Raw genomic sequence first — 19834 nt, 5'->3', positions numbered from 1 at the left:
ATGTGCATGTTTCCATGCCCCTCTGTAAATGTGTGAAAAGTGTGGCCTCATTTAAGGTTGCATTCATTCAGGGGAGGGGTCCCGCGAATAAAAGAGCGTGTATTTGCATACGCTGCATGCCGTCTGCAGAGAGGGAGCAGTCAAAAAAAAGATATCAGAGGTGGACAAAGAGAACGAGGACAAATCCTTCATTGTGGGGTTGGTGGGAGAAAAGGCTCGTCTGAATTGGGGAGTGGGTGAAAATTGACAGAGAAAGAGTTTGGGCCGGTTCCCCGTGGGGATAAAAGCTTCAAGACCCCTCCATGCATAGAGCCTGAAAATGGGAGAGAAGAACAACACGCAGCGCACAGGGGCCGAGTTTTACAGGGCATGAAAAGGAAGTTTGTTTTTCTTAAACAGTGGCTGCGATTTCTGGTGCACAAAACTTCCCAAAAATCATGCACAACTGCAAATTCACTGCTGTCAAAACACTCCTCAATGTAAGGTATAACCAAAGAGCTTTGTGCTGCAGAATGAGCATCGCATTTTATATCTTGGTTCTTAAAACGTATCTCCATAGACTCACTTTTATATGACCCTAGTTTTACGAAGGGAGTTCATTTACTCTTTTTATGTTCTTTTACCCTGTGGTCCTCTGGTTTTTGTTTTAATCTCTTTTACGGCAACTGTTTGTTGTTTTTATTGACTGCTCAGCACTTTGCAGCCTCTATAAACAGAGCTTTTAATTATTACTAAGTCCTCGACAAAACAAATGTATATTAATTCTATAGAAAAACTTTCTTTCTTTGTTTCTTTTCATTTCTTTCTTCTGCCCCGAAAAATGTGAAATATTTTTACATTCCATGCTCAGTGGAGGAGTTTATGGAAGTTCGATTCTCATGCTAATGATTCCCTCCATCGTCTCTCCTCAGGCCGGGACCTGTGAGGCTCTGCTCTCTGCAGGGAACTGCTCTGGCCCCAGGAGTCTGTGGAGCGAACGCAAGAAAATGTCGTCATCAGATTCGGTCGAGCCTCTCACCGGAGCAGGAACTCCGAGAGATTTACTGTCAACTAAAGGCTGCTGGAAGAAGAAGAAGAAGAAGAAGAGGAAGAGGAAGAAGAGGAGTCATGTGTAGAAACAACAGATTTATCTGAAATGTAGCTCAAGATGACTGCTCTCCTTAGAAATACAGAGTTTATTTTAAAAAGCTGTACTAATGAATAATTGTATTTAATTATAACACAATTATAACTGCAAATAAAAAAGCATTAACTGTTTTCACATAATTCATTGTTTTATAAGTACTTTCATAGCTAATTCACGTTTTCATTATAGTTTTATTTTAATTTCATTATTCTCGTATTTCTCAAGTCAAATATTAGTTGTAGAAATTGTTTAATATAATGTTGATGACGCTTAAAATAAAAAATTATTCAAACTTAATCATGCCTGTGTAATATTCTTGCTTTTGAAAAATATATTTATTATAGTTTTATTATTAAGTTTCACAAATGAATTAAAGTGATTTGAAAATGGAGAAGATGAGTTCCAAAATGTTTCAAAGTGAGAGTCAGCAGGGCCCTTTCTCCTTTTCTTCTTTTAGATCCATGTGTTAGTGTGTGAGTGTGTGTGAGTGTGTGTGTGTGTGTGTGTGTGTGTGTAAGGATGATGTGAGAAAGTGTTTGAATGACCTCGCATTAAGTTTTAATTAGGAGGAGCAGACAGAGGGACGTGTGTTGAATCAGTGTGGGAAAGAAAAAGTTCATCAGCCACTAAATTCTATGGACAGAATGACCCTGACCGCTATTAAAATATATAATAAGGTTTTGTTCATTGCCTTCATATTTTATTTATCAGGCAAATGTAATGTAAATGTAATTTTACAATCACATTGTGCAAATTTTCTGCTGCACTCTGCAAAAAAAAAGAAGCAAAGGCCTAGACTATAATGAAATAAGAAGTTTTTTTTTTTGTCTGGATAAAAAATGAGTATACTCTATTTCCTTTAATTCTAAATCTATTACCCTGCATCAGGGCCCAGCTTTTGACGATTAATCAGGTTTTGGGATTTACAGTCTGTCGTGGTGTCAGTCGGACGTCAATCAGTGTCCGACTGATCTGTGTCCGGAGTCAAACACCGGATGGACACGCTGAGGATCAGCAGGGGATTATTTTCTCCTGTCTCTTTACATGAAAAACAGGAGAAAAACACACACACTACAATAGTGCAGTAGTTCACCCTATAGAAAGGCTGGGCTGCAAGTATACTGTGACAGATGGAAGCCCCCTCTTCACCGTGTAAATTGTTAACTCATTTTATTGTAGAGGTTTAACACATTTCTAAAGCGGTAACATTTTTAATAATTAAAAGATAAAATGGTAAAAACAAAATAGTCCTCTTGTAGAGAGGGGAGGTCATTATTGCATTGGAGTGAAAGAATGCAGGAATTATATGGATAGATAGATAGATAGATAGATAGATAGAGAGATAGATAGACGGACAAAGAGATAGATGATAGATAGATAGATGGATAGATAGTGGATAGATAGATAGATAGATAGATAGATAGATAGATAGATAGATAGATAGATAGATAGATAGATAGATATATGGATAGATAGATAGATAGATAGATAGATAGATAGATAGATAGATAGATAGTTAGATAGATAATGTTTCACAAAAGCACAATCCTATCCTTATAAGAGAGAAATGAAGATTAAAACAAAAATAAAGATGGCTACTAAATAGTAGTCCATCCAACATGAACACCAATTATCTAAAAAAAAGTCAGGAAATCAGGAAGTTGCACTATAATGTAAATTTACTGCAACAAAAGTCATGCCCATGCAGCAGTGGAAACGTCACTTACGGAGGCCTCTCCACGACTCAGCATGTTTTTCCATCCAAACACGACACAGGCTGATTTTGGTGATTAGTTCCCCTCTCTGGATGGATGGAAACCAATTAGTGAAATCAGCCTCTGTAGAGCCGGAGTGGAACCAAAGCCCAAATGTTCCAATGATTCTGTAAAATACTGTTACACTGCCGTGATTTTCATCATTAAGAAATGTCTCACATTCTGTTGGATTTATCCTGCACGCTCTGCAAATGTGTGCTTTGTGTTTCCGTTTGCTGACAAATATCAGAAAAAGCTCCAGAAGTAATCACGACAGCTTCGGCATCCCATCGTCCTTCCTGCAGGGGGGTAATTGCCTGGATTAGTCACTTAAGTTAACGATTGCTTTTTGACGAGTGTCGTGCGAGGGGGTGGGGGGCGCTGGTCAGGGACCTGTTGGGGAAGTCCCTGCAGGTCAGCAGGGGTCAGGGGTCGCGACCTGCACAGTCCCCCGGAGGACAATAAACAGGCCGGAGAGATGCCGGGGTCAGGAGCCGCCTGAGCCAGAGACAAAGGTCAAGGGCCGCTAATTAAGTGGCCATTTCCTACTACTCCCCAGTGACCACTAGACTCAGAGAAGTACAGGGAAGTGCATGAAGAAGTCTTTGTATAGAAGGGGTTAATAAAAAGAAAGTCAGTGAGTGGAACAGCAGAGAGGAAAACAGCGTTTCACCTCAGGGAAATCCTAAATTAGATCTACTTTTAACATCACGCCTTTGCCTCTGGTTTAGAGAGGAGTACTGTATAAAAAAAAAAAGATTATTTAGACTTTGATACAAGTTGTAAAATCACATTGACTGAAGGTAGGATCAATTATCTCATATCCAAACTTCAGAGGCTGCAAGAGGGAGAAACAGTGAGCACGACGAGTTGAGGAATCCCAACATTTTGGAGGGAAAGTCTGCAGGAGCTGTTTATGCCTTTCCAGTCCCTGAATGAGCCCATGGGTATGATCCCTTAGCATAAGAAAGGAGATGGGGCCTGTGAACTCCTCTGACACTGACCTTTCTCCCAGGATGTGAATAGTATCACTCGAGGGCTGCATGGCCGCCTTTCAGTCAGACCCCAGCCCTGCCCTCGCCTAAACTCCTAATCAGGAGCTGATTTAATGTATCCTGCAGGTCCTTCCTCGCCGTGCAGCCGGCCCCGCTGCAGCTTCAGAGGAGTCGCTCCGCAGCCTTTTACTGGAGACACACACACTCCCCACACACGATCCCCCACACCTCAGCCCTGCCTCGGGGCCCCGGCACTTTGGGGAAGTTAGAGGAGCTGGTTTGAAATAACAAGGGACCCTTTCTCCTGGCAAAGAGTGTGGGTCTCTTTATAATCAAGTGGTTCCTCGTCCAAGGACCCGGCGCTCGATCCAAACGCTTCTGGGTTTCTCAGAGTGTCAAAGTTTATAAAACAGAGAAACTGGAAAGAAAAAAATCGACTTACTACTTCAATACCAATCTTATTTTATTGCTTGCTTCCAGCTGCAATAGGGTCTTTATTAAAATGGCATTAGTAAATATAAGCTTGACACGACCGTACTAGACATCACTATATTATGGAATCATTTAACCATGATTTCATGTCACTGCTACACATGAAAGTGGATAAATTCACACAATAGACTTTATCTACATGATAATATGTTCAATATCGTTTTGTACATATTTGGTATTAGCCTAACCCTTAATGTCTTTTGATTAAATAAAAATTTGAATGAAATCTGAATTTGAATTTAGTTTCATGATATTTTGCAGCACATAATTGTTGTATATGGATCAAAGGCCCAAAATGAAGTTGAAATATATTGAGTGTATGAGTATCGTGCTGTAGGAGCAGCGCCAGGTAGAAACTGATCCTGCAGCAGATGAGCCAACTTTTGCAGCTGAATCTAATTCGCTGGTAAACTCATGAGCACTTATTATACTTATATAAAAAAATAAAAAATAATTATATTTTAGACACCTTTATGAAAAGTCAAAATCACTAGGAAATGCTGCTTTGTATCAAACTACAGTTAAAGTTTCCCTATAATAATCATTTTAAGGTTTTACTGGCTCTTTGGTTTTGATTTAACCAATATACATCATATTATAGGCAACTAAATATTTGCTAGTTTAGGTCTATAACACATTTCAATATTTACAATACCTGATATTAAATCAATAATCTTTAAACCTCATTTGTCTTTATTCATTTGTCTTTTTATTGTCTAAACGGGACCGTATTTGACTTTTCAAAAATCCTTTGCATTAATAAAAACGTGCATTTTTCGTTGCTGTTGCTTAATAATTATCTTCAGGTTCATTTACACGTGCTTTTATTGGAGACTTCGTGTCAGTGTATGAAGCTGTGATTGGTGCGATGGGAGCGGCGCGTCCCGCCCCCCGCGCTGCAGCTCGTTCCCACGCTGGAACACACGTAAATGACAGTAGTGTAATGTAGTTTAATGTAGTAAGAAGTAATGCTATGTAGTGTAACGTAATGTAGTCTGTCCTCTGAGAGACCAGATGCTGTAAACGTCTTAATGCACAAACATGATCAGGTACATATAAACAATATTTCAAAATAAAAGAGCTATAGAAGTAAATAGATCGATTTTATGACTTTTTTATTCTGAAGAAACACAGAGATTTTTTTTTATTTGAAGGACTGAAAAAAAAGGTGCATGAATCTTAATCGCTCATACCGTTTGCGCAGTCAATTGTGTGTGTGTGTGTGTGCGTGTGTGTGTGTGTGTGTGTGTGTGTGTGTGTGTGAGTGTGTTTTATATATGTTTTTTCCTCCGCCACTGAACGAAAAACGGGAGATTTGACTTTCGTTTGAGAAAAAAGTTGTTGTAACTTATTTATTTTAATTCGTGAGTTGCTGTAAAAAATATGAACCCACATCACACGTGACCTTGTAAAGTGTGAACTGTCACATGACTGAAGTAAATTCATTCAAATACAGTGAAAGACAGAATCATATTTTTTTGAATTGTTTCAAATGTTTTAATCGTCAAACAAATGGTTATAATTCCTCCCTCCTATTTGTCTCATCCTGCAGTGTTTAAAGAGAAATGTGCATTTTCAAATAAAAAAAACAAACATATTCTGTAGCTTTAATAATTTCACATTTTCTGCTGAATGATCAATTTAATTTATTATTAAATTAGAATAAAATTACACCTGGAATCATATTCACAGACCCACATCCTCTTGCGGTTGGAGACAAGGAGTTGAGAAGCTGCTGGTGCCAATTGATGCTTGATGTTTTGTGACAAATCTGCAGAGGGCTTGATTCTGCACATGCTGGAAAATACTGGAGGTATTTATATGCTTTGGTAAGTCTATCTGCATAGAACTAAACTGAACCCCCTCCAGGGTGTGTGAATAAGGAGAGAAAGCTTTGTGTGTGTGTGTATGTGTGTGTACGTGTGTGTTTGTGTGTGTGCGTGTGTCATGTTTGCACTTCACTGTCCATGTCTGCCATGTATGTGGAGACATCACTCAATGTGAGAATGTGAGATAAATCCACTGCTCCGACCACACGGCTGCACATCACTCTTCAGACTGCGCTGTGGATCAAAATAAAACCAAACCCTATGGGAAGTGGTTTGTTAACCTACATAATGTCTTGCAGAGAGATAAGCTTTTTTATACATTCATGCAATAAAAGTGGGAGTAATGATGGAGGATCTGTGAGGCAATATTTATCTTGGTGAAGAGAATCCAGTCAGAAATGCATTTCTGTCCCTTGATCCAAAGACAAAAGGTAGAAGCGACCGTGTGTGTGTGTGTGTGTGTGTGTGTGTGTCTCTGTGTGTGTGTCTGTGTGTGTGTGACAGAGGGATGAGCCCACGTTGAGACACACTCTGCTCTGTGCGCATGCTCACGTCAGACGTGGGATCAGAGCATGCACGCCCTGTGGGTTGGCATTTTTCAAAAAGCCACGTGAGGCTGCAGCCGTTTCCTTCTCACACATATCTGACATGACATTCTGGATGCTCGGCTGTGATTGGCTGCAGACGGAGTGAATCAGCAGTCAAAGGTGAAATGTAAAATGTGTCATGGCTGCGTGGAAATGATGCGACCAGAAGCTGATTGTTTTTAATGAAGTAAATTCTGATGATATATTATAACCGCTGCAGAAATGTTGATAAAAATGCACATTTTATATCATTTTATCTAAAATCCATGCTCCTGCAGGATGACAGGAAATAAAATCTGACCGCTTGTATTTTAAAGTCTTATATCAAGTCGCTGTCGTCGCGGTTTCTCTGAGGTCTTTGGGTCCATCTCTCCAGGAATTCAACGGCACATTCCAACAGGCTGATCTTTAGGGTGATTTACCATTCAGCATTTATATGGACACAAGGGACACGAACCGTGTCTGATGTGCGGCTGCTGTGTTACCCTTTGACCCCAGACTGTCTGGAGGGCCACGGTGACAGAGTCAAGGTCAAGGGGGAGAAGGGGGTGAGGGGTCTGATGGGGGTGAGCAGCATCTGACGGGTGGAAGGGCTCCCTGTCTGGGAGAGCAGAACCCAGACAGTCCCAGACGTGGATGTGAGGGGAGACGGGCGTTTGTGTGTGAGCCGCTTCAGATCCGCACATCCTACCACGTCTGTTCCCTCTCACCTCTGTGGCCCTGGAAGAGGAAGCTGCGGTGGCTGATGTCTGGAGACCGGCGGGGCGATGGTTCCCACACTGGAGGAGGAGACTCACTAATCTGAATATCACTCATCCTTTAGATGCAGATCCACACAAACCCACAGGCTCAAATGGTCCTGAGGAATTAACATGCACTTTATCTGTGTCTCGTTTATACCAAAGCTTTTATTCGTACATCTGACTGTAACGGTTGCTAAAAATTAAATAGTTATATGACCTTCTTACTTTGGTTTATGTGTTCATTACTTCCGACAATGAGTTTGTTTGTTTGTTTATTGTTTATTTAGTAAAAAATAAAAAATAAAAATTTGCCAAATGCAAATTAAGTCTTTTTTTCTTTTTTTCTTTAACTATGTTTTATGACAAATAAATCGATGAAACTCTTCTATTCGAGATGAAAATTCTAATTCAGTTCTGGTAATTTTCCAGTTTATTACAAACCGTATTCACAATTTCGGGTTTTCTTTAAAAAAAAAAATCCAATATCGTTCAATTGAGTTGTGGAGTATAACTGTTGGTTTTATATCTGGGCTGTTTGGAAATTTGTGATCCTTATCAGATGGTTTCATTAAAGTATTTTTTTTTTATCTTAATAAAGAAGTGAAATAATCCCTTATTTCACACACAAACAAATATAAAAGAATAATCAAAAACATAAATATATGTTTACAGGAACACACACGCTATTCATTCTTTCCACCTTTATAATCACATCATGCTCCCTCAGATTTATTTTGCAGCACGTTGCAGGGGCCCGACCTCTTCACTGGGAACCACTGGACTAAATAACAGAATTTAAAATATAGTTTAAACTGGCTCCAAAACAACAAGCAGCAAAAAATAAAATTCTGCTTCTGCATTGACTGCATCTAATGTGGGAGCTCAGAGTTCATAATCTGATAATACTTGTGTAGGTCTACCTTCAGTTAAAGATCACCTGCAGACCTGTGTACAGACTTATCCATACGGAATGTCCGATCAATTTTTAAAAGTGAATTAGACATTGATTAAAATCTTTGAAGGATTCCCAGCTTCATTTTCATTCAGAAATTAAGAAAATAAACACACAGATTTAAATTTTTTGTAAATTTGAAGACTTATTAAATGAAGGCGTGATTCCCCCCCCCCCCCATTCAGCAAATGAATATGAATCGTATCGAGTTTTGCACATAGATGAGTGAATGCATGGGTTTATCTTCTCGGGTATTACCACAGAGTGGTAATGGGACTGTAATGTTAGTCAAACACACAAACACTGATCATTACAGGCTGATTGATCATCCATTTAAAGCTGAGGTAGCGCCCTCTACAGGTAATAACCAGTGCCACGTTCATCACAGTGGCAGAATCCTTGTTGGCTATATGCCCTCAACCCTTCTGTTCAACCACACACACACACACACACACACACACACACACACACACACACATACACTAACTGACACACACACACACGGTCACAGATATAAGCCCCCCAAGACCTCCCGGATGATCCGCAGTGGAGCATGTAGCCACCTGTCAATCACCACATCTCCGCCGCCTTAAGAGAGACATTTCGTCTGGGACAACGGCAGCCCGTCCCTCCCCATACATTCTGCCTCCCCTAGCAACCATGGCCGCATGACTGAGAGGCTTTGTCCCCTCACAACGGGAGTCCACCATTGAACCCAGAAGCCCGTAGCAACCAGGATTAGAGGGTGCCAGAAAGGGGTCTTTTCTGTGAAACGGGGTGAAAGCTCTGTTCTTGTCCCTGCGTCTGGGATTCATATCACGGGCCTCAATGGCGTCCCCTCCTCCTTTTAAACGCTGGTGTAACGGAGCGAATGAAGGGGCTAGCAGTGAGCGGATAGGATCATGGTTAATCTGCTGTTCCTCTCCACTGTGGTCCGATAGGGATACTTAAGCAGCCTCTGTGGACAGTTAGTGGCGTGGGGAGGCCTGGGGAAACCTGGGTCCGCCCGGGCTCAGGGGTTCATCGGTGCAAAGAGCAGGGAGAGGAAGATGGACAGTGGTGGAGGGAGTACTCAGATCATTTACTCAAGTCAAAGAGGGCAATCAATCCACCCATCCAACATCCATCCATGCATTCATCCATCCATCCAACCATTAGCTATACCAACTATCATTGGTCACCAGTCAGGGTTAGTAGAAGCATCTGTTCAAGAATATCAAACCATGACACTAAAGGTGGTATCTCCGCAGAAGTACTACCTGCAAAATGTACTTAAAAGTAACTGTGTAAATGAGTTGACATCATTTCATCTTATTAAATGTTAATTGGCGTATGAGCAGCATTTTGTCTGTGAAGTTGGTAAAAGTCGAGCTGATTTTAAGTGCTTCACAGTTAGAGAATTTTAATGCTGTGGTTCCCAGTTTAAGTGTTGAGCCGCTGCTCCAGTGCTGGAAAAATAATCAAGATTTTCCTTTCGTAAATGTAACAATACGATGATTATAAGAATACAAATGTTTAAGTGCATGGAAGTATTGAACAAATACAAATAATAAAGAAATATTTTTACAGTAACATAACGGCGTATAAATGCAGTTAAATATAAATATTCAATATTCTCATGTAAAGATATCTAAAATGTGTACTTTATTATACATATTATTAATATTGTTGCTATTTTTTGTTATTTGTTTAATTACTATTAGCCTTTGAAAAGTAATACAAAATTGTTACATTTTTAGTCCAATCATAACTGGTGGAACAACCATAACTCATAATTTTTCAGATATCTAAAACGTGACAAGGCCCCAACATTTTGTCTTAAAAAAAGGTCCCAAACTTAGAAAGATTAATTATTATGAAACTTAGCAGAACATGTAAAGCATTCTCCTGTCAATTCAGTGTATCTGTCAAATCATTTTAGTGGATTAAAAAGTGTATTTCCATCTGAGAAATACTGGAATATGAAGTAGCAGAAAATAGACAAACGGCAGGACTGTAAAACTAAAAAGTTGTACTCGACCGTGGTTGTCGGCTGAATGCACTTGGCTGCTTTACACCAGTGGTGAAGGCGACAGCGCTGATGGTGGGAACGTGGGCCTTTGTGCTTTCTCTGGATGTGTCAGGACTGGGCATAAACAAGACGGTCCACGTCCAAACAGTCAGATCAGCTCTGGAAGTCAGGTGCACCTGCTGGGATGTAACCTTTCGGGGTCAGTGACGCTGCACAGAACGTGAGCAGATTGAGTACAGAGAGAAAAGAGCTGGGGCTTGAATAGTTTATGAACAGTTTTATGGACCTTTGGATGCTTTCAATAGGGGCTTTTACAGCCCTCTTTATAAGGGAGTGAACATGGCGTCCTCTCTAACCGCTGTACCTCGTAACTGTAAAGTGAATCCATCGGGGTTTTACTGCAGAGTGACTGACACATATCTGTCACAGGCCAGATTAAAGGGAGCAGATGAATGGGCAGCCCCCCCCTCGCGACGTAATCACCGTTAAACATATAACGTTGTTTTCTAAGAACGACGTTGAGAAATAAAAAAGAACAAAAAGCCAAGTGGCCACGACCAGGTGCTCCGACACGACCTCCCACGCTGCATTTATCCCTGTAGTGTTTCTGTGCGTTTTTACGTATAGAAGATTACAAACTAATCTCGAACAACAAACAACATCGCTGGCGTGCAGAGAAAACATGCTTTTTCCTGGTATGTGCTTTATCATTAATGAGTGTCTCTGTGGCCCCCCTGTATGGGAGTGTGTTTTGTACGGCTCCCATTCTGAGCTGCCTTCCTGCGCCCGCTTTCCCACCCTCTCCGTCCCTCGGCCTGTCAATCAAACATCATGATTGAGCCCCTATGGCAGGCAGTCAGTCATCAGCAATGGAAGTGAGGCCTCATTCTCCGCCTGTCCCTCCCCCTTTTCATGCCCCCTTGCCTCCTCAAGTTTTTTTTTTTTTAAATTTCCCCATCTCACTTTCTCTGCGGCCTCTCGCTTTCCCTCCTCCTCCCCCGCCGTCCCTGCGCCGTTCCTTCCCTTGTGGAAGTCACAGCCGTGGTCAGCTCGTGTCCGGAGCAAGGGCGAACCTCCTCAGACGTGGCTGCCATGATGCCATGGCGCCCGGGCTCCCTCCACCTCAGAGGGTAAAGACTCGGTATCATTTAGAATAAGTCTGAGTTAGTTTTAACAGGCCTCTGCATTTGCCCTTTAAGTGGCTGATGAATAAACATGAGTGGTGTTGGGGTGGGAACTGCATGGGGGTAGGATGGGAAGAGGCCCGGTTTGTGTGAGTGTGTGTGTGTGTGTGTGTGTGTGTGTGTGTGTGTGTGTGTGTGTGTGTATATGTGTTGGGGGGGTATCGAGGGCAGGGGGGGGGCTTTTTCCCAGCAGGGCTGCATCTCGTTTAATTGGAGCACTTGTGGCACCATTACCTTCTTTACTCAAACACGTTACTGATGACAAAAGAAAACAGCACTAAGCCTGCCTTTGTTAGCGAGGAGGCTGGATTCCTCGCTGCTACTCATGTGTGGGAATCATCCACACTCCCGCCGTGAGCTGCTGCTGCTGCTGCTGCTGCCGCCTCCGTCCGGCCAGGGAAACGCTGCAGCCAGGTGGGCAGGACACGGAGCACATGGCAATTACAGCCGTCATGAGAGAGAAAATGATGGACAGAGGCGAGAGGAATAACCCGATCGGGGGAAATTATCCTCAGTACTTACAGAACAAACATGGCGTCCTGTTCCATGTATAGGATTGTTTTTAAACGCCTTCACATTTGCACTCATCTTCATGCAAAAATAACACCAATATCCGGCGTGAATCCAGGGAAATTCTCTCAATGAATCTATGTTAAAACAATTGACTCCAGCGTAAGTGTGCAGCCCAGTTAGGGACCCGGCTCTTTAGCCGTCTTTTGACCTGAGGTCGTGTTCACAAGGCTGATCTCCGGTTTGTTTTTGGTCACCACAGTGTCCCGAGAGAGCAATAACGGTGTGACCTTTACCCCCCGTCTGACCCCAGCGGAGAGGAGATGCCTGAGGGCTCTCGAATGAGCGAAACACACTTCCTCTTCAGGACTTATTTAAATTATTTAAATAAAATAGGCACCACATGTATTATGCAAATCAACAATACTTTATTGATTCAAACTTACATCACTGACTTCACATTTCAAAACAACATGAGATAAATATTCCACTGCATCTAAATGTATAAATATAAAGAGTTTGACAAAAGGATTTATGTATTCATAAGTAGTACATAAACATTTTATATATTTTATATAGGACGATAAAATGTATACGTACAATTGTCTATTAATGCCTGTAGAAGTATCAATTCTTGACAAATTGAATTTATATGTACAGTTTCAAACTCGCCTGTCTGTGTGTTGGCTTCTGATTTCACATCCAGTCTGTACAAGCAATTTCAATCGTGACAAACTGAGACGTGAAATCCTTAAAGTGCAACTCAAATGGATCTGAAGCAAAGGAAATGCAACACGGTCTCAAACACTCATCTCACCAGCACTTTAGAGGAGCCACAGTCACAAGTCACGTTCAAGTTGGTTCAGTCCAGATCTGAGCCTCGTCGTTTTGTGAGGATCAAGATAAAAATGCAGCAGTAAATATCTCTTTTAGTGAATTAACCTGACGTCGAAGTTGAAATAAGTAAAGCACATTTAACACCACAATTTTATTGAATAATTTATGGATTCAAACTGAAAATCTGTATCTGGTGGAGAATAGAAAAGATCAAAAAAAGAACCTCTATAGTCATATTGATTGCATGAGAAAGAAGTGCTTTAAATTGTTGAGAAATAATTGTATTCAATAAATATTTCTGTTAACCAGGAGAAAAAAGAAGAAGAAAAAGAAACGGTTCATGAGCTCCATCCTGATCGAGGCCTAACGTCAGTTCTGCTCCATGTTGAAATTTGACACCGCTCTGGAAAAATAAAAACAAAAAGTTAGAGAACAATGAAACTTCACACAAAAGTTGAAGCTCACAATATTCATTTAAAACATTTAATTAAATCAAATATTCCTTAAATAGGTAGAATTTGGCATCAAGGTTTATTTTTCTTATATGGCTCCATTCAAAGACCCTTTGAATGGAGCCTGTATTTTATTCATTGAGATTTGGTTTATACATGTTACTGTGCTCCCGGCTCAATATGACATCCTTCTAGATGGGACTTAATTTAACACTATAAACTACGATATAACATCTTATGAAATCCATGTTTTCTTCTGACTCGTGCGCAACTTCAAGGTCACTTTGACGAGCTGCACGTGCAGAACTGTGCTGTGAGAAACCCCCATCAACAAGAAGCACAGGGTCCGCGTCAGGTTCCCATGATCCAGCCCACGCTCAGTGACGGGGACTGCAGCAGGCCCCAGTGTGTGTGTGTGTGTGTGTGTGTCAGAGGTGCCTTGTGTGTGCACCCACATCCTCACTGTGTGTTCATACTGTATTCAACACTATGACCAGATACTGCCAACAAAGGGCAGGAATCACAATGAAGTCTCACGTTGTCTCTGAAAACTGTGATGTGCTGCCACCATGAGGACACAGCGACTGCCTGCATCGGAGTGGTTTAGCATGAGAACAGCACGAGTCCCTGTGAGGGATGCGGTCTTCAGAGAAGCTGAGCACTTACATATCTTTGTTGTGCGTGTGGTGGTTGTTGTACTGCAGGACGGGTGGGATGCTCTCCTCCTCCTCCTCATCAGGAAGCTGTGAAGGGATTCAAGACGAAACGATCACCACATGATCAATCAACAAGACAATGTGTGGTTCCTGTGCACTAATGTCAGGAAATGGAAGATTAAGCGTTTCTTTGTGAGTAGGGGTGTTAGAGTGACACACCATCAGTAATGGACATAATGAAAACAACTTCAGGGAAAGGAAGACCAAACAATTTTCATGAAGAATATGAGAAATGTTAAATATACACTGCTGGAATTCGGCTGAACAAATTTAGAATAATTTATTTCACCTTTTATGAATATTCAGTGAGATGCATCAGAGCAGGACTTGATCCCGATTGGCTCTTCATTGTTTGATATCAGAGAAATTATTCTGCTCAGGTCAAATAAACTGAAAAATGGACTTGCTTGAAAACAAGCCCTTTCACTTTATTTTTAATATTGATTAATTCTATTGAGGATGTATTTCTTTTTTATGTCTTACAATATTGTAGTTTAATGTCTGTTTTGTTGCCTCCTTTCATTTACCTTGCAGCCGCACATACCCCTTATTTATTATACAGAATTTTGATCTAAGTTTAATATCGTTTGTACATTTTTAAATTGCTCAATAAAAATATGAATTGAAAATCAGATTTCAATAAGACAATCCAGTGCTGACCAATCAGAGTGAAGCATTGTGGCACCATTTAGCAAATAGCATTTCAACGGAACTTTAACTGAGCTGGTGCCGACCAATCAGCGATGGCAGCTCTAATTCAAACCTTCTTATTGGAGGCTTTTCAGTTTATCTGCTGTGAGCTGAGCTAAGCAGAATTATTTCAGTAACTATTCATTATGAGGAGCCAATCAGGACCAAGTCCTGCTGTGAATCATCACATTCAAAACTCAAAAGGAAAAAACACGTGAAAACAAATCTTTGAATTCATGTATCTCTGATTCTACATGGATATGAAAGTGACATTTGTCTGTTTTGTTCTTACACACTCATTTTCAGTTGGATGAATGACTGAAAGACTGATTTAATATTGAATGTTTCGCAGACACGTCTTTAATGATTGTAAAGAAGCATCCCTCACCTCCCAGTAGGCCTGATCATCAAAACAGTGCTCATCTGCAGGATCTCCCCAAATCGGTAGTCTCAAGATACAACCTGTAAAAACAGAACAACACACACGGCCTGTCAACGCTGCATGTTTACACACTCCTCTTGTTCAAACTCAGTTTCGTCATATTATCAACACATCATTGACATGTACAAATTGCATAGTTTCAGTCATGCAGTGAAACTCCAGGTGGTTTTAGAGGTTGCTCCTTACCGACGATGATGCCTCCGCCTATCCCGAAGCAGATAGCCACGCAGAGGCCCGCGGCTTGGAGACCACCCTGTCGAGTGGGTTTTGTGTCTTCAAAAGCTCCCTCAAAGTCGAAGGTGTTAGCAAGCCTTTAATACAGAGATGAGGGAAATCACAGTGTTGTTCTACAGAAGTGACAGGTTCTATTTGGCCACGAGATCACAGCCACTGTGGCTGCTGGTTTCCTATTTGCCAGCAGGGACCACTCACCCTTCAGCGCCATATACTGACTCGGTCGCCGCCGCCGCTGTAATGGCTCCCACGATTCCACCTATGACTCCCGGCATGGCGTGGAGGTTATGGATGCCACATGTGTCCTGGATCTTTAGGTACTTCTCCATGAAGGGCTGAGAAACATGAATCATCAGGGATTAGCTTAGTTTTGCTCAAATTATAGAAAATGCAGAGTAGTAAAAGCAGCGATCAAAGGCTGAAGAGAGATGCCACACCGTGAGGTAGATGTATCCCAGGGTGGAGATGATGCCGCAGAAGAATCCTACGATCAGAGATCCGTAGGGCATCAGCATGAACTCTGCTGCTGTTCCCACTGCAACGCCTCCAGCAAGAGTCGAGTTCTGGATGTGAACCTGAGGAATCGGTGAGGAAAGAAAATGGAACATACTTAAAAATGAGAAGTTTAAGTTTGTTCAGGTGGTGAACAAGACATACATCTCATTTCTGAGTATTTAACCATCTGCTCTATGTCAACAGGTCCTGTGTCACCTACTTAACAAACACACATTCTCCTCGTATCATCATAACCACGTTGTTACCACAGGCCCGTCGTTACCATGTCCAGTTTGCCATGCTTCTGAAAGAGGCTGGAGATGGCCACGGTCGTGAGCACGGTCGAGGCCAGAGCCAGGTAGGTGTTGATGAACGCTCGGTGCTGCCCGTCCCCGTGGTCTGTGACGGCGGAGTTGAAGCTGGGCCAGAACATCCACAGGAAGAGGGTGCCTGGGCAGAGGGCACGAAGTCAGCGGCAGGGACATGGGGATCAAAGGGCCTCGCAAACCACAAACACAGAAGGAGGATAAAAGGTGAAAAGCTGCACATCAAACTCACCGATCATTGCAAAGACGTCCGAGTGGTAGACGGAGCCCTGCAGCCGGTTGCTCCGGTCCAGGTTTGGCCGATAGAGCATCCACGAGATGGACAGGCCATAATAGCCCCCGAATGTGTGGATCACCATGGAGCCTCCAGCATCTCTGGCCTTCCAGACAGAAATCATCCTCATTAGTTGTAGCACCAGTTGTTAAATTCATGTGTTAGTAGCTGGTTAATCATCAGGTGGGATTCCTGGAGCGTATTTTCAGATTCTATTTATCCTTCCTCCAATTCTTGTGGTTTTCCATCCAGTCGCTTTTGCAAAGTCTTACATCCAAACCAATTAACCAACAAACAGACATATGGGGGGAGAAAACATAACAACCTCCTCCTAGTAACATCCAGTGATGAGTGTGTCCACTTACGTGTATGAGGTCCAGGATGATGTATTCCTCCACAGCAAACAAGGTGATGCCAAACAGAGTCATGACCATCAGCTGCACTGGACTGACTTTACCCAGCACGGCTCCATACGCAATCAAGCAGCCAGCCACACAGAAGTCCGCATTGATCAGACTGAGGGGGGGGGGGGGGACAGATGGACATCATATGTAATCTGCACTGGCCAAATATAAGATAAGAAAATATAAGATATGATATAAGACGTTTTTATTTTGGTTCTAACAAGAGCAGTGACACAAATCAGTGTGAAACTACTGAAGATCAATTGTGTTATTCTGAGGAACCCGATTCTCTCTTTCCGTCACAGAAACTCAGAAACACTTTTTCTGTTGACACACAGCAACTTTGCATCACTTCAACAGTATCATCACTTCTCATCACCTTGAGTTTCTGTTTACTCTCCAGCCAACCCAGATCACAAACACTGAAATTGTACGTTCCTGGAAACATCCTCGTGGGATCATGTTGGTCATACTGGTTTCTCCACCTCACCAGTGGAAACGATGCAGGTGGAATAAAAGAAAGGGAATCTCTGAACTTGCTGAGAGTAAAACTTACTTTTCAACTCCGATTTTGATCTTTCCATCACTGTAGTCCAGAGAGTGGAACCAGCCTTGCATGAGCAGGGCCCACTGGAGGCCGAAGGCAGCGATGAGGAAGTTGAAACCCACGGCGCCGAAGCTGTACTTCTTGAGAAACGTCATCAAGAAGCCAAATCCTACAAAGATCATGACGTGGACATCCTGGAAACCTGGAACAAAGAGGGAAGATGGTGAAGAGGATGAGACAAGTGACAAGGAACGTTTAAGGTTACAGTGTTTTGCTGACAAAAGTGAAAATGAATCAAACTTTTGCAGAACAAAGTGCAGGATCTTAAATCAATGGATAAAAGAAGGATTTGGAGGGGATTTCTTTGAGAGGCAGTCTGATCTGAGTCTGTGGAGCTTTATTGCCATGATCACTCCATGAGGTGTGAGGTAGGAAGGGTGAAAAGTACTTGAATGCCCTCCTAAGAAAAAGGACTTGACAGCGATGTTAATCAGGACCCTTATCGGATTCTGTTTTATGTGTGTATGGATGGCTAGTTCCTTTCTCCCCCTTCACATCCTCCTCTTCCTCTGTCTCATCCTGGTCCACGTCCCTCTCATCTCCCTATTTTGACATCTGATCAGATCAGAGGGAATAGATCATCGAATTTAAATAAATTAAGTTAAGATTTGGGAAATGAAGTTCACTGGGGAGTAAGACTTCCAAACAGTGTCCATGGATAATACTCCATTACACTATGATGACTCCTCTATTATATGTTGATAAGTCTTATGATAAAAAATGTCTGACTGTACCTCTTTAGAATATATTGGAATTTATTTTTAAATATATGGAAATAAATCCTTAATGGCGACCAGGGTTATACAAGCTACTATCTTAGAAATATTGCAAATATAATAACAGTACATAAGTAACATTGCATGATTATAAAAGACTTCATATGCAAGTAGTAGTAACAGACAGTTTGCTTTGACAACATGTCACCACAGCAGAGACGTGAGGGCACATCACATTAGAAGAGGAACTCATGTGAAGATGATTCAAGGACACTACAGCCTAGCTGTATATCAACTTTCCAGATGATTGGCTGCTGATATTTTGAGATGACATTAAACTATATCAAGATATTTAAACAGTTATAAAAAGGTACAAATCTCTGTGGCTGATCTGAGCTTGTAATATCTTCTATAACCTGCACCAGCGTGAACCAGACAGGGTCATTTACAGCATAACACAGTGACTGAGGGAACACAATAGCTTCCCATCGTCCTGTGAAACACAATAGGGAGGCCTGAATTGAAGACCTTGACACAGAGCACCCACTGTGGTGAATGCATGTGTATCACAGGTTGTAGCATCGGCAACAACAAAAGGCTCCAATGTATCGGTCTGGATGCACTTTCATAGTCTGACATCCAACGCCATATCGGTCATGGCTTCATGATTAGTCTGACAATGACACCGCCAACACCACACCCTTGGACTCACAAGGATGAAGATGTATACAGACACACATACATAGCCTTGCTTTTGAGAAATAGCTTCTTGTTTTGATAAGTTATTAAATGGAAATAGCATATTTTAAGGGCCTTAGAAGGACACAGTATAAAGATATATCTTTTTTTTTAAATATACATTAGTTTTATTTTCTATCACCAAAAAAAAAGAAGCAGTTATTGTGTAAGTACCTGAGTGTTTAGAGATAAGAGGCACCAGGTCCTTGTCTCTTTTTCTTCTTTTAGAGTCACAGGAGGATGCATGCATGTTTATATACATGTACATATATATAGGCTGTATGTCTATGATCAAAATAACACAATTACTTATCTATATATTTCAAAATACATTATAATTCAAGACAGAGTGTAAGGCATGTCAGCTATAGTTGAACTAGAGAGGGCGCCTGAGGGAGTCTGACCCCAGGGGGGAAACGTGGGCCTGTCTGTGTCAGATCCTTGTCAGCAAATATAGGAATAACATGTAAGGTCGGCTTAATCTGATAGTGACGCTGATTGGGAACTCAAGTAGAAACAAATTGTATTACAATCTGCAAATAGCTGGAAAACGAGTGAGCCCTCGTTTTCCATACATGTAACCAGGGGGCTTGAAGGAAACGGTAAATACGTAAAATTTCTGCAAAAATTCTCAGTGAGCTAGTGGGTGATGACGTTTCCAAAACGAGCTGACAAGAAATTAAAATGCACGCATAGAAGCCGAAGATTTCAATTTGGAAG

At 41.6% G+C, this 19834-nt stretch overlaps 1 protein-coding gene across 1 annotated transcript; it reads right to left on the bottom strand.

Annotated features, from left to right (window-relative positions):
* Nucleotides 1-12591: 12591 nt before the first annotated feature.
* rhcgb (Rh family, C glycoprotein b) lies at nucleotides 12592-19401 on the bottom strand. The gene is made up of 11 exons (XM_053426519.1): nucleotides 19289-19401; nucleotides 17610-17802; nucleotides 17015-17165; nucleotides 16608-16755; nucleotides 16333-16499; nucleotides 15992-16129; nucleotides 15753-15889; nucleotides 15507-15631; nucleotides 15267-15340; nucleotides 14139-14215; nucleotides 12592-13423 (listed from the first exon to the last, which is right to left on the bottom strand). Exons 1-11 carry the CDS (start codon nucleotides 19380-19382, stop codon nucleotides 13390-13392), a joined length of 1338 nt encoding a protein of 445 aa, XP_053282494.1. The 5' UTR covers nucleotides 19383-19401; the 3' UTR covers nucleotides 12592-13389.
* Between the last annotated feature and the right edge of the window lie 433 nt (nucleotides 19402-19834).

Source organism: Pleuronectes platessa, chromosome 7 (assembly GCF_947347685.1).
Source record: "Pleuronectes platessa chromosome 7, fPlePla1.1, whole genome shotgun sequence".
NCBI classification, from domain to species: Eukaryota; Metazoa; Chordata; class Actinopteri; order Pleuronectiformes; family Pleuronectidae; genus Pleuronectes; species Pleuronectes platessa.
Note: the sequence above shows the minus strand (reverse complement) of the source record. Positions and strands in the feature narration are given on the sequence as shown.